A 12495-nucleotide genomic window follows, 5' to 3' on the forward strand; every position below is an offset into this window, starting at 1 on the left:
GGCTGCTGTTAGCACAGTGCTTTCATGCTCTGCTTCCCAACTGACTTTCCAGAGCCCGATGGCTAAGCAGGATTCATGTGGTGTGGTGTGGTCACAGGCACAATGGGGGTTCCAGTCTCAACCTTATCATTTGTGAGCTGCGTGACCTCAGACAAGACATTTCACATTTCGCTTCTCTGGCCTTACTCAAACTCCCCCACCCTTTACAGTCAAATCTCATGAGGGAGTTGTCAACACTCTTCCCTTCTCACTTCTCATCCTGTCAACAATACAATCTAGTGTAGCTTCTATCCCTATCTGGCCCCTGGAACTACTATCAAGATGGGTGATGACATCTGTACTGTGTTCAAATTGTGGAATCAAGGCACAATTTTTCATCCTGAAAAAAAATTTTTTTTTTACAATAATCTTAAATACAAAATCTAAGTAAAAGAAACCCAAGAATAACAATTTAAAACTAGGCAGGTTAGCCGAATGATTAGAAGTGTGGATTTTGGAGTCAAATTCCCAAACGTCGCTTTCTACGTATGTAAAATAGGGGAAATAATAGAATCACCTCACGGAATCGTGGGAAGGATCCTGAAACCCATGGAATGATAGCTGTTCAGTATCGCTCCTGTTTTACTCTCTAAATTCACGGGAGGGAATTATTAGGAAGTCTCTGTTTTGTTCCCTCCTGGCCACTAAGAGGCGCACTTAGTAGAAGAAGAAACGCGGGCAGAAATAATCTAAAAACTGGATTATTCTCCGGAGAAACGGCTTCAATTTCTGGCGGAAGTGGATGCCCCCATCAGGTCTTAGAAGCTCAGAAAGAATTCCAAATTTTCTACGTATTTCTACGGCAGGTATGAAAAATTCCCAGTACTACTCCTAAATATTAGTATCTAGGAAATTTTAGGTATACCTCCACATTTTTCAGTATTATTTCTCTGAAATGTTTTTCTTTTCTTAGAAGGATCAAGAGCCGGAAGTGCTCTTTTTCCCCTGCCAGGACCCAGAGGTTAAGTCCCATCAGCCCTCGCGCGCCACCTTCCCCTCTCTTCCTCGGCGCTGCCTGCGGAGGTGGCAGGCGTCTGTTACTCGGTGAGTTTTAATCGTTGGCCATCCGCATCTCTGCGGTCTTCATCTGATCTTTCCGCTTCGTGGTGAGGAAGCCTGCCCTTCAGAGCACTCGTTTTGATGGGCTTTGTTCTTGTCGGTTGGCTGGAGCACGTACAGGAATAGAGCTAAGCGGCCCTGCAGATAATGGAGGTTCGCTTCCCATCTGCTGTCCTACGGAGGCTGTCTTGTGTCTCTCAGAATTGCAGACAGCTTGTTTGAGCCCTGGGAATGAAAGTCGCCGTTCGGGTCTAGACTGCGGGGGCTTGTGGGGACCGTGGAGCCACCAGAGGGTTCTAGTCTGATGACAGGGATACACGAATCGTCTTGGTCGGCATTGTGTTACCACGTGTGTTTTCCGTTTCCGCTGACTGACGCCCCGTCTGCAGTGCTGGTCTTGGGGAGCGGGGTTGCTGCTGCGGCCAAACCACCAAAACAGAACAGACGCTTGTGCGAGTCGATTACTTAACAGAAATGATGATAGCGGGTCAGGATCTCTGGGAATATGAAACTGCGGCCTTGTCTTCGAGGAATTAATGGTTCCGGCTGGGGTGCGTTCGTTTGTCGAACACAGCATTCCCTGAGTACCGTGTCCCGAACAAAAACACAAGCAGTGAAGAGAACAAAAGGGGTGCTCCAGTAGAAAAAAAAAATAATAGGGTAACCGGGAAGGCGGGTCCTCGGATGATCTTCATGTAGAACAGGAAGTTCAGAGGGTTAGAAGCATTTTCTAAGTCTGTCATGGCTTTATAGGTCTGTTGCGAGACATTTGTAGAGCAACAGTGCTCTGAGGAAATACAGGTTTCTCTTTACATCCGTCACTGCAAGCATTTACTGTGCAGTGTCATTTCCCATTTACAGCTGCGAAGACAACTAAGACTCGGTTCATGTGGATTCCCCAAGTTCTTCGTAGCTAAAAGGAAATTAGTCTGGGGTTTGGGACACCACGTGTGGTATTTGCTCCCCTGTGCAAGCTGAGAGCTTTTGGGGGTACATTTGTTTTTAGATCAGCTGTTAGTGCTTCTTTGGCTTTAGGGGATGAGGTGACCCATGACCTCCCAGGATCGCATCTGGAGAGTGGTTCGTATTCTGCCAGCTTCGGAGACAGGAGGGAAAGCAAGCCTGGCAGAGGTACCCATTCCATTCCCAGTTTGCTCAGTAGCTGGAGATTGGAAGACACTCTGCAACAATGTTCAGGGCCTGAGCAGGGAAGCTTCCTTCTAGGACTGTGACACCAGCTATCTCTGCTTCTTTCTTGAAGGTATCATGGCCGCCCTCAGACCTCTGGTGAAGCCCAAGATCGTTAAAAAGAGGACCAAGAAGTTTATCCGGCACCAGTCAGACCGATATGTCAAAATTAAGGTATATGTGGTCTGGGGATGGAAGTGTTTGTTGGGGTGGAGAAAGGGGCTCCTAAATGGACTATTGGATTTCTGGTATCACCTGGTCAGAAGATTACCTTTGGCACATGAACCAGTCCAGTTAGTGGAAGAGTTCACTAGAAACCTAGGTCTCTCTGAGTATGCCTGTCATTAAATCACTTGAGTATAGTTTAAATTGGACATTGGGCTGTTTTGAGGTGTCTAGAGGCTTGTATCATTTTAGGTAGCCTGGAGAGGTTATGAGAAGTGGATTGATTATCCTTATTTTATGATGAGAAAACTTGTATCTGATGTGCAGTGCTAAACCCATACTTTTCACTCTTTATGTTACTGTATCACAGCCCCCTCCCATTCTGTCGGTCTCTGGGCTTTTTTCCTTTGTTTAGGAGTGTTGATGTGAGTCTGTATTCCTGGTGGTCAAATGCAGGAGCCCCTATTTTTTTCCACCACATAAAGAGGTAGTGAAATACTGTCGTGACAGCTACTGTTTGGCATATTTCCTTTTCATTGCATCCCCCCTTTTTTCCTCCAAAAGGAAGAGGTGGTAGCAAAGGCACTAATCGTCCTGTGTTTATTTCAGCGCAACTGGCGGAAACCCAGAGGTATTGACAATAGGGTGCGCAGAAGATTCAAGGGCCAGATCTTGATGCCCAACATTGGTTATGGGAGCAACAAGAAAACAAAGCACATGCTCCCCAGTGGCTTCCGGAAGTTCCTAGTCCACAACGTCAAGGAGCTTGAAGTGCTGCTGATGTGCAACAAGTGAGTTGGGTCCCACTTCTGGGTTCAGGTGTCAGACGTCTGCATCTCTGAGCAATTTTGGTGGAGACTTTATAGAATGCTCTCCAGAGTTTAAAGAATGCTTGTTGAGGACTTAGAAAGGTTTCCTTTGCTGGAGCAGAGTGAGGGAACTTGGCCTGAAAAGTACAGAGACCTGAGACCTGGAAAGAGAAGGACTTTGCCTGACCATAAAAACATTGCGGTATCCCTTTGGCAGTTCTTTGCAAAATGTTGGCTTTATTTATGTGGAGGTGAGGGGTTATCATGTGTAGCCTTAGACCTAAGGGACACTTTTGTTGTGGTCACAGGTATCTTCTTTCAAAAAGTGACAGGAATAGACGTGTTGCTGTCTGATTAAGAGTTATGTGATCTGAGGCAGAGAAAAGGAAGGCTTTGCAGTCAGGATGGCTTACCCAAAGTTGTAGAGCACAGAGGGTTCACAGCATTACTTTCAAGTGTTTTGAGAAAGTTAGACGCTTTGTGAGCTCTGTTGAGAGAGTTGGTTTGCCTAGGCCAGAACTGGGACAGTGGGATGAGAAAACATCTAATATGGGAAGTTAGTCAGATGCTTTGGATTTGGATCGGAGGAAATGGTGTTTTTTGGTTCTGTAGAGGACAGTGTTCTTACATTCCTGGTACACAGAAAGAAGCTGAAAACCTGTTTCTTCCTGATTAGGATGTGAAGAGGGTGATGAACTGTGGTACCTGTGTGTGTGCGCGTGCTTACAAAGATCTTTTATCTATAGTGATTGTAGATACAATAGAAATAAATGAAACCATTACTCCCATTGGTGGAGTTACCTACGTTGTAAATTTAACTAGGTGTTGGAATGCTGGAAATTTTCCTTAGAAAATCCTTGAATAAGCATAGGAATTAAGGGTGCTGCCCAAATCATTGGATGATGGAGAATTGTGACACACAGATAAAATGCTTGTTGTGTAGCAGATGTGAGGTGCAGATGTTGCTGGTTGCCAAAAAAGATCTCTTAAGTAGCTTGGCAGTTTATGTAAAGAGCTATAGAAATTTTTGGGATCTGTGACCTTTACACCACAAGTTCCATTTCTGGATATTTGTCCTTAAATAAACTGAAAAACCGGAAAACGTAAGGTTGATCATTGCAGCAGTAACTAAACGATTGAAAATGTAATTTGTGAATGGTGTGCATACAAGCACTGGATGGAATGTTACATACACATTCAAAATGATGACAGTGTGTGGAAAATGCCCAGGCAGCGGGGACAGAATTTAAGTAAGATTATAGGTATGTTAAATACATATGTGGGCAAGGACCTGAGGAATTACTAAGGGGGAAATAAAAAAATTTAAGTGTTAATAACGAAGATGGAAACATTCAAAGTATAACTACTTTGAGCTTGTGTGAACTCCTTTATAGAAGATGAAAAAATTCTTTTGAGTTGGTTAAGCTATTTTGCTGAAGTTCTTAAAAAGAACTAGGTATGTCCCATTGCCTTAGTCACTCCTTACAGTCTTTCTTTGCTGAAATTTCTCCAAGAGTAGAGTCTTTCTAAGATTTCTGTTTTGTTTTAACGTTTATTTTTGAGAGAAACCATGAGCAGGGGAGGGTCAGAGAGAGGGAGACACAGAACCCAAAGCAGCTCTAGGCTCTGGGCTTGAACTCACCAACTGAGTTCATGACCTGAGCCAAACTTAGGTGCTTAACCAACTGAGCCACCCAGGTGCCCCAAGATTTTGGTTTTATTTTTTTAAGTAATCTTCTGTACCCAATGTGGGGCTTGAACTCATAACCCTGACATGAGTCACTTGCTCCACTGATTGAGCCAGCCAGGCGCCCCTAGAATGTTGTGGGTTTTTGTTTTTTTTTTAAGATTTTACCTATTTTTTGTTAAGTTTGAGAGTGGGAGTGTGCGAGTGGGGGAGGAAGAGCAGAGAGGGAGGGAGAGAATCCCCCAGCAGGCTCCAGCTGACTATGGGACTCAAACTCACAAACAGTGAGATTATGACCTGAGCCAAAATCATTAGTCAGATGCTTAGCTGACAGCCACATAGCTGCTTCTTAAGATTCCATTTTTAAGCAGTCTCTACCCAATATGGGGCTCAAACTCACAACCCCAAGATCTAAGAGTCAAATGCTCCACCTACTAGGCCAGCCAGGTGCCCCTACAGTATCTTTTAATCTGCTGTTGATGGTGTCATAAATCGCTTCCTGCTGAAACGTGCTCCTTAGGCCATTTTGTTACCAAACTGGGGCATGGTGCAGCTGTGAGCAGTTAAGTTGGACAGGACCTGGCACCCAGGTTCTACTCAGGAAGTAAGTGTTGCTGCTGCTGGGCAACCTCAGGCAACATTACTTCTTGATTTGAATTTTGTCAGCAGCAAACAAGTAACATGCCAGAAAGCTCCTGGTTTAGTCAGACTGTTGGATTCTGTTCGTGGTTACTTTGCAGAGAGTTAAAAAAAAAAAAAAACTTCACAGGAGTTGAAGGATAGGGGAGGACCTCTGAACTTGAGAGTCTGAGACTGAGCCATCATAGCCCTGTCCATTTCTAAATATCTGACTTGGAAATTCATCTCCACCTTAAAGGGCCACAGTATGTCTGTAAGATGGAGGCAATCCGTGGATCATAAGGCTGCTGTAAGGATTCAGTGAGGGAATAAGGAGAGTGCATTTGTGCTGCCTGGGAGTACTGTAAGAGCCTTAGGAGAGTTGGGATTTGGGGCTGTGCAGGTCTTGTTCATCAGCCATTTACCAGCGCCCCCCTTACTCTACTCACGAACCGCTTCTCTTTCAGATCTTACTGTGCAGAGATTGCTCACAATGTCTCCTCCAAGAACCGTAAAGCCATTGTGGAGAGAGCAGCCCAGCTGGCCATCAGAGTCACGAATCCTAATGCCAGGCTGCGCAGCGAAGAAAATGAATAGACAGTTTATGTGCACATCATATTTGTGTTAATAAAACCATAAAACTATCATCTGGCATTTCCCTCCTTGGTTTTACGCTTCAGTTTCTTATTCTGACAAGGTGTCACAGATTTTTTTTTCTTCTGGTTAATACTCTGGAATCTTCTGTTTGGAAGAGGTTTATAAAGGATATTTTATTCTTCATAGGGCACAGGCCTTTGCTGCCCAGATCAGCCTTGTCAGCTCCACTTGGGGTTGGGGGAGACTTGGCCTTCAGACCAAGGTGGGTTCCTCCTTGACTGGTGGACCTTGCAGCTCAGAGCAAGTAGTCATTCTTTAGTTCACTTTGTAAAGTGCACAGTTAACCCTGTGTAGTTCCTGTGACTGAGAAACTGCATGAAAGAATCCAGGTGAATCCCTTACTTATTTGGTGCTGAAATGGCACCCCATGGCTTCTGTCCTAAACCATGACAGGATGACACAAATCCCTTTACTTCTATATGATCAGCCTTGGATGTCTGAAGAGAATTTTCAGTCGCCCTTTATAACCTTCCCCCAGCTTGCAGCTTCAGGTAGTTGAGTAATTTCTGAAGGTGTGGGAACTGTAACATAATTGAGCCTCTTGATTGGTACTCAGGATTTAACAAACAAGTTCCCTTTTCAAGGACAGCAGTAAACTCTAGGCAACAGCAGCTAGAATTTAGCCCTGTTCATTACAGGCATACCTCTGGGGACAACCCAGGCTTGGTTTCTTTCCAGACAGCCATGGAAGAGCAAGTCAGACATCTGATGCATTTTCTGATTTCTCAGTTAATTTTATACCACACTGAAATTGATTATGTGCAATAGCAGGTCTAAATAATGTGTATATCTTAATTTAAAAATAACTTTATTGAAAAAACTAACCAACCATCTGAGCTTTCTGAGTTGTAATCTTTTTGCTGGTGGAGGGTCTCACCTCCATGTTGATGGCTGCTGACCGATGAAGGTGGTGATTGCTGAAGGCTCGGTGGCTATGGCAAGTTAATAAAATTAAGACCATGAAGTTTGCTGCATTGAGTCAAGAGTGATTTCTCTGTAGCATGCAATATTAGCACTTCACCCAGAGAGCTTTCAAAATTGGAGTCAGTCCCCTCAAACCCTGCCACTGCTTTATCAACTAAGTTGATGTAATACTCAGTTCTTTGTTGTCATTTCAACAGCCTTTAACAGCACCTTCACCAGTCGATTCCATCTCAACGCCACCATTAAAATTTTCTCATGAGATTATAGCAGTTCCATCACATCTTCAGGCACTAACCGTAACATCAAAGATTACAGGTAACCGTAACAAATACAATAATGAAAAAGTGAACTGAGGAAAATACACGAAATGAGCAAATGGTGTTGACAGATGTGGCCCGACGCAGGATTCCCACAAACCTTCAATTGGTAAATGCTGTATCTGTAAAGCAACAATAAAGTGAGGCATGCATGTGTAAAGTTGGGGTACCACCTTTCCGAGAACTGGAAGCAAGTAGCAGTATATAGTCCTGGGATACAGCATGGAGCCTCCAGAACATTACAACTGCATGTAGGGTGTTTGTTTTTCCCTATCAACCTGGTCGACTGAGCAGAACTATCCTGGTTATAATTTCCTTGGCCTGCTAGCCATAAGTTGGTTTAAGTCCCTTAGAAAAAATGTCTTACAGGGGGACTGCCTCTAGTCCAAAACCTAGTCTGAAACATCTGAGTAAATGTTGGTCATTTTCATGATTTCTTTAAGCTGATGGAAAATAATACAATATCCTAGTAAAGGAATTGTGCAGAGAAAGAGCAACAAGGATGTCTTACTGATCCGGGACAGCACAGAAAATTCTGCAGCTTGTCACTCAGGATCTCTGTCTTCAATACTAAACACTAGGAACAACATGTTCAAAATCTTCCTCAGAAGGACAAAAACCAACTGGTTACATTTATCAGTGCGGTGGTGTGAGACGTGATCTATAGTTTTCTTTGTGCTTTCAGGTTTCCCATTCGACTATGTAAGCATTTTGAAAATTAGAAGAAAACACATTAGATCTAATTCTCTATCCCAACCACCTCCCCCTGCAAAAATTCAAATTTCTGAATCATCACTACCAATTAGAAAAGGAAGCATTTTGAATTCTAAAATGCAAGAAGCTCAGAGAAGTAGCTTGAGTTTTTCACATGTCCAGCCAAAGCACTAATATTTGGCCTATCAGATCAAGTGAAGTGAAAAGTGGGAGAGGTGTGAGTGACAAATCCAGGACACTGGTGGGAAGGAAAGCCAGCTGGCTGCCTCCTAACCGTTCACAGCTGTGAGCACAAGAGTATTTCCAAACACCACTTCGTCCTCTGTGAGGCAGGGTCTCCCCAATTTGAAGTTATGGACTGCCCAGTGTAAAGTCACACATCCATATTTGTGCCGAAGGGCTTGGAAAACGTCCATGCCCTGTTGCTTTGAATGACTGTCCTGAGTTACAGGGCCCAACTGTTAGCCTTGCAGCTCCTGCTGGGGGCCTTGAGTTGGGGTCCCTGGAGAAGGCACTGTAAGCAGGAGGGTCCCCCAGTGAGATGAAAGGGCAAAAGCCTGTGGCCAGCAGGGGGCCAGTGAGGCCTCAGGGTTGGGTAGGCCCCCTTCTCTTGAGTAAGGGCCCACCTGGGGGCTGGGGAAGCACTAGCTGAGCTCCATCGAGTCTGTGCTGGGGGCTGAAGCAGAATCCTTCTGGATGCTTTCAAAGAGGGCAGCAAGTTCAGGGTTGGATCGGATTTGGGAAGAGAAGTCAGCCATGATGGGGCTTTTCACTACTTCCGGGATGGTCAGCAGGGCGGCCACAGCCCTCATGGCGGAGCGTTTCAGCTCATCTTGCTTCTCAAATTCCTGCTTCACGGAACCAGCTTTGACCTAAAGTAGGAAAAAAATGAGCCATCCTTTACTGAGCCTGCTCTGGCGTCACAGCCTCCGTCCCTGGTCTCTGGATTCCTCTCAACCACCTGTAAGCTTTCCCAGTGTAAATCACAGCAGACTCCCCTACTTCAGTCTCCTGTGGTTCCAGCCTCCAGAGATTTTCTCAAGCACTCTTACACAGGTTGGTTTCCCCAGAGGGTGATTCTTTGTCATTCAAATCAACTTCAAATCACCTAGGGGGCTTCTGACGGCCAATCTAAACTGTCCACCTTTCTTTTCATTAATAAGTAATTTGATGGGGGCATCTGGGTAGCTCAGTCCGTTAAGCCTCTGACTTCAATCAGATCACATGATCTCACAGTTAGTGAGTTCAAGCCCATGTTGACAGCTCAGAGCCTGGAGTCTGCTTAGGATTCTGTGTCTCCCTCTCTCTACCCCTCCCCTGCTCACGCTCTCTCTCAAAAATGAGTAAACATTAAAAAATAAATAATTCAATGGTCACAATTGGCTATAAAGTGTTAACTGTCTCCTTTCCCCAATAGGAGATTCACTCTATCTTTATTCACTGTGGTTAAAACAGGCTCTTCGTACCATAGGACTTGGTGGTACCATCTGACTGAATTGAATGAATGGATCGCTGTGACAGTCATGTAGCTGGCCTGGCCTCTCCTCCCTATTCAGGGGCCTGCCCCTGCAATCTCTCCTGTACAGCAAACACCCAAAACTGCCTTGCCTGCCTTGTTTTTAATCTCCCACCCTCTCCCACTTACTCAGAGGATCTCAGAATTCCCTCATAGCTGATGTAATAAAAGTCCAAATTCCTCTCCCTGCCCCTGAGTTGGCCCAGACAAAGACTCTGCCCCTTGAAGAGTCTAGTGTAGTGGTTAAGAACTTGGCATTGGGGTTGAACAGTCAGGTTCAAATGGTTCTGCCCTGTAGGAGCTGTGACTTCAGGTGGTCACTCTGAGCTATACTTCCCTTTCTATATGTAAGAGCCCCCTTTCCATAGAGTTGCTTTTAAGGATTAAATGACTTAACACAGGGGGGCGCCTGGGCGGCTCGGTTGGGCAGCTGACTGGCTCAGGTCATGATCTCCCTGGTCCGTGGGTTTGGGCCCTGTGTTGGGCTCTATGCAGACAGCTTGGGCTTGGAGTCTGCTTCAGATTATGTGTCTCCCTCTCTCTCTGCCCCTCCCCTACTTATACTCTGTCTCTCAAAAATAAACAAACATTAAAAGAAATAAAGAAAAGAAAAACTTTTGGTTTCCAGAGCTTTGTAGGTTTCAGTGGCTGAGGGATTGTGGACTTGGATGCAGCAAATTCTCATCACAGTGCCCTACACATGGTATCCACTGGGCAGCCAGGCTGAGTGGCCTTTGTGTGGACCTCAGATCACAGCTCCTCTTGCCTCCTGGCTGAGTGCAAGGGTGTCCTGATGCTGCAACACCATTTGCAGCTCTTCCCTATGAACCGGGATTTTTCCTTTTTCCTCATGCTATAAGGCTCCAAGAAAACTAGAAGTGAACTTGGCCTTTGAAACTCATTGCAATGGCCCTGCAGAACCACTGTTTTCTTTGACTTCATACCATGTCTGTGTTACAGACTGAACCTTAAAAGGCAGGTTTCTGTTAAGAAATTGCCAATTTTATCTGTTTTAGCCACAAAAGATTTCTTTTTTTTTTTTGGAAAAGGTTTTGCTCTCTTACACCTTGAAAAATCACAGTTCCATGGATCTCTCTCCTCTTTAAGCTCCAATATGAAATACTCTGCCCTCGTTTGGTTAATTACTATCCTTTCAAACCCAGATTAGTTCTTTCAGTCAACAGGTAATTACTGTGCACCAGGCTCAGTTCCCAATGCTGACACATCCCCTAGGCCTTCCGCTCCAGATCCCTCTCCTGGACCCTTGAGGCACTCCAGCAACTCTGCCCTGGATCAATCAAATGATCCATGGTTTCTTTCTTTCTCAGAGAATGACTCCTCGGTGTTCCAGGGAGGATGTGGGAGTAGCAGATGCACCACGTTCAATGTGGTGTCCCTAGTACCTTGCAACAAGGGCCAGTACCCAGGAAATGTTGAATGAATGCAAGAAAGAGGTGGGTTTGAATCCCAGCTCTGCAACTTACTAGCTGGGGGGCCTAAGTCAATAAGTGCACCTCTCTGTTCCCCTGTGTGTGCAGTGGTGACAATAGGAAGTACTTTATAGGGTGACAACAACAACAAAATGAAGCACTTCATACACCACCTGTAAATGGTAACTGAATGATGTATAGGTAGGTGTGCCCAGGGCCAGGCAGGGCCTTACCTTGGCAGTGCAGGTGGCCCTGAGTGGCTCAATGAGCCGGTCCACCCTCTGCAGAACAGGTGCAGGACATAGGGTAGCCAGTCGTGCGAGCATGATGAAGGTCAGCATCTGCCCCAGAGGGAGGAGACAAAGTTCACGGTGAAATGGCCAAAAGGAGCAAAGCCCAGGGAAGATCAGAGGCTCCAGTACCGACCCCTGGAGCCCTAGCACTCATTCTGGCCAGGGCCCTGTCAGAGTCTCTCCCACTCTGGGCCTCAGTTTTCTCATCTATAAAATGTGAATGGCAGGAGGCGCCTGGGTGGCTCAGTCCGTTGAGAATCCAACTTTAGTGCAGGTCATGATCTTGTGGGTTGTGAGTTTAAGCCCCACACTGGGCTCTGTGCTGACAGCTCGAGTCTGGAGCCTGCTTTGGAGTCTGTGTTCCCCTTTCTCTTTGCCCTCCCCTGCTCATGCTCTGTCTGTCTTTTTCACAAAAATAAACACTAAAAACAATGTGAATGGCAATACCTACTATGCCGACTACACTTGGCTGACCTGAGGAGGATCAGAGAAGCAGCAGCACGAGGGAGGGGGCGATTCTCAAGCTCATGCTCACAGGGCCAGGCAGATAATGTCCACGAGTGAAAAGGGGCAGATGGCAACTGGGAAGGAATGAGGAGTCCACACTCCAGACAGCAACTCTCAGCTCCAGCCCACAGCTCCGGCTGTGGGAATGTGGCTCAGGGCTCATACAGGGTTTTCAAAAGAAACTCTGTGTTTCATGTAAAATCCCTCAACTTTTAAATATTGGCACCCACTTAAAAAAAAAACTATTGTGCGACCCAACTAAACAGGCTGGATCCAGCCTGCAGGAGAATAATGGTGACCTCTTTTGAAAATGGTGAGGTTCCTATAAATGATACGCAGCATAACGGATGGCTGTCTGAATTCTACATGCTCTACCTGTCCCCACCAGCCGTCCGCCCTGCCCTGATCCCCCACAACCCACAGCAAAGGAGGGGGGCCAGCAATAAGCACAGCATTTCACAGCACAAGCTGGGCCCCAGGGCTCCTCCACTTGCCAGCTGGTGCCCTGGAACTAGCCAGCTCTCTGGCCTCTCTGCTGGGAAGTGGGCATCACAGACCCACTCTTCAAGGGT

At 45.8% G+C, this 12495-nt stretch overlaps 2 protein-coding genes and 1 non-coding gene across 3 annotated transcripts in view; 2 read left to right on the top strand and 1 right to left on the bottom strand.

Moving 5' to 3' along the window:
• The first annotated feature begins 978 nt into the window (after positions 1–978).
• On the top strand, positions 979–6212 carry RPL32 (ribosomal protein L32). The gene is made up of 4 exons (XM_029916578.1): positions 979–1083; positions 2360–2460; positions 3061–3242; positions 6033–6212. Exons 2-4 carry the CDS (start codon positions 2365–2367, stop codon positions 6160–6162), a joined length of 408 nt encoding a protein of 135 aa, XP_029772438.1. The 5' UTR covers positions 979–1083; positions 2360–2364; the 3' UTR covers positions 6163–6212.
• LOC115275593 lies at positions 2151–2290 on the top strand. The gene has a single exon (XR_003901654.1). It is a non-coding gene; the product is annotated as a small nucleolar RNA SNORA7 (small nucleolar RNA).
• Positions 6213–7000: 788 nt separating the features above from the next.
• Positions 7001–12495, bottom strand: part of CAND2 (cullin associated and neddylation dissociated 2 (putative)) — a 32548-nt gene continuing 27053 nt past the window's right edge. The window contains exons 14-15 of the mRNA XM_029916577.1: positions 11357–11464; positions 7001–9049 (exon numbers count right to left, since the gene is read on the bottom strand). Of these exons, the coding sequence (XP_029772437.1) occupies positions 8822–9049; positions 11357–11464 (336 nt within the window). The 3' untranslated portion in view covers positions 7001–8821. The remainder of the gene's footprint in view (positions 9050–11356; positions 11465–12495) is intronic.

Source organism: Suricata suricatta, chromosome 12 (assembly GCF_006229205.1).
Source record: "Suricata suricatta isolate VVHF042 chromosome 12, meerkat_22Aug2017_6uvM2_HiC, whole genome shotgun sequence".
Classification (NCBI taxonomy): domain Eukaryota; kingdom Metazoa; phylum Chordata; class Mammalia; order Carnivora; family Herpestidae; genus Suricata; species Suricata suricatta.

Bases quoted from the DNA above. Each gene is read 5' to 3' on its own strand.
- RPL32 (XM_029916578.1), top strand. From the start codon at position 2,365: ATGGCCGCCCTCAGACCTCTGGTGAAGCCCAAGATCGTTAAAAAGAGG. The intron at 2,461-3,060 runs GTATATGTGGTC...TGTTTATTTCAG, and splicing joins ACCGATATGTCAAAATTAAG to CGCAACTGGCGGAAACCCAG. The intron at 3,243-6,032 runs GTGAGTTGGGTC...CTTCTCTTTCAG, and splicing joins GTGCTGCTGATGTGCAACAA to ATCTTACTGTGCAGAGATTG.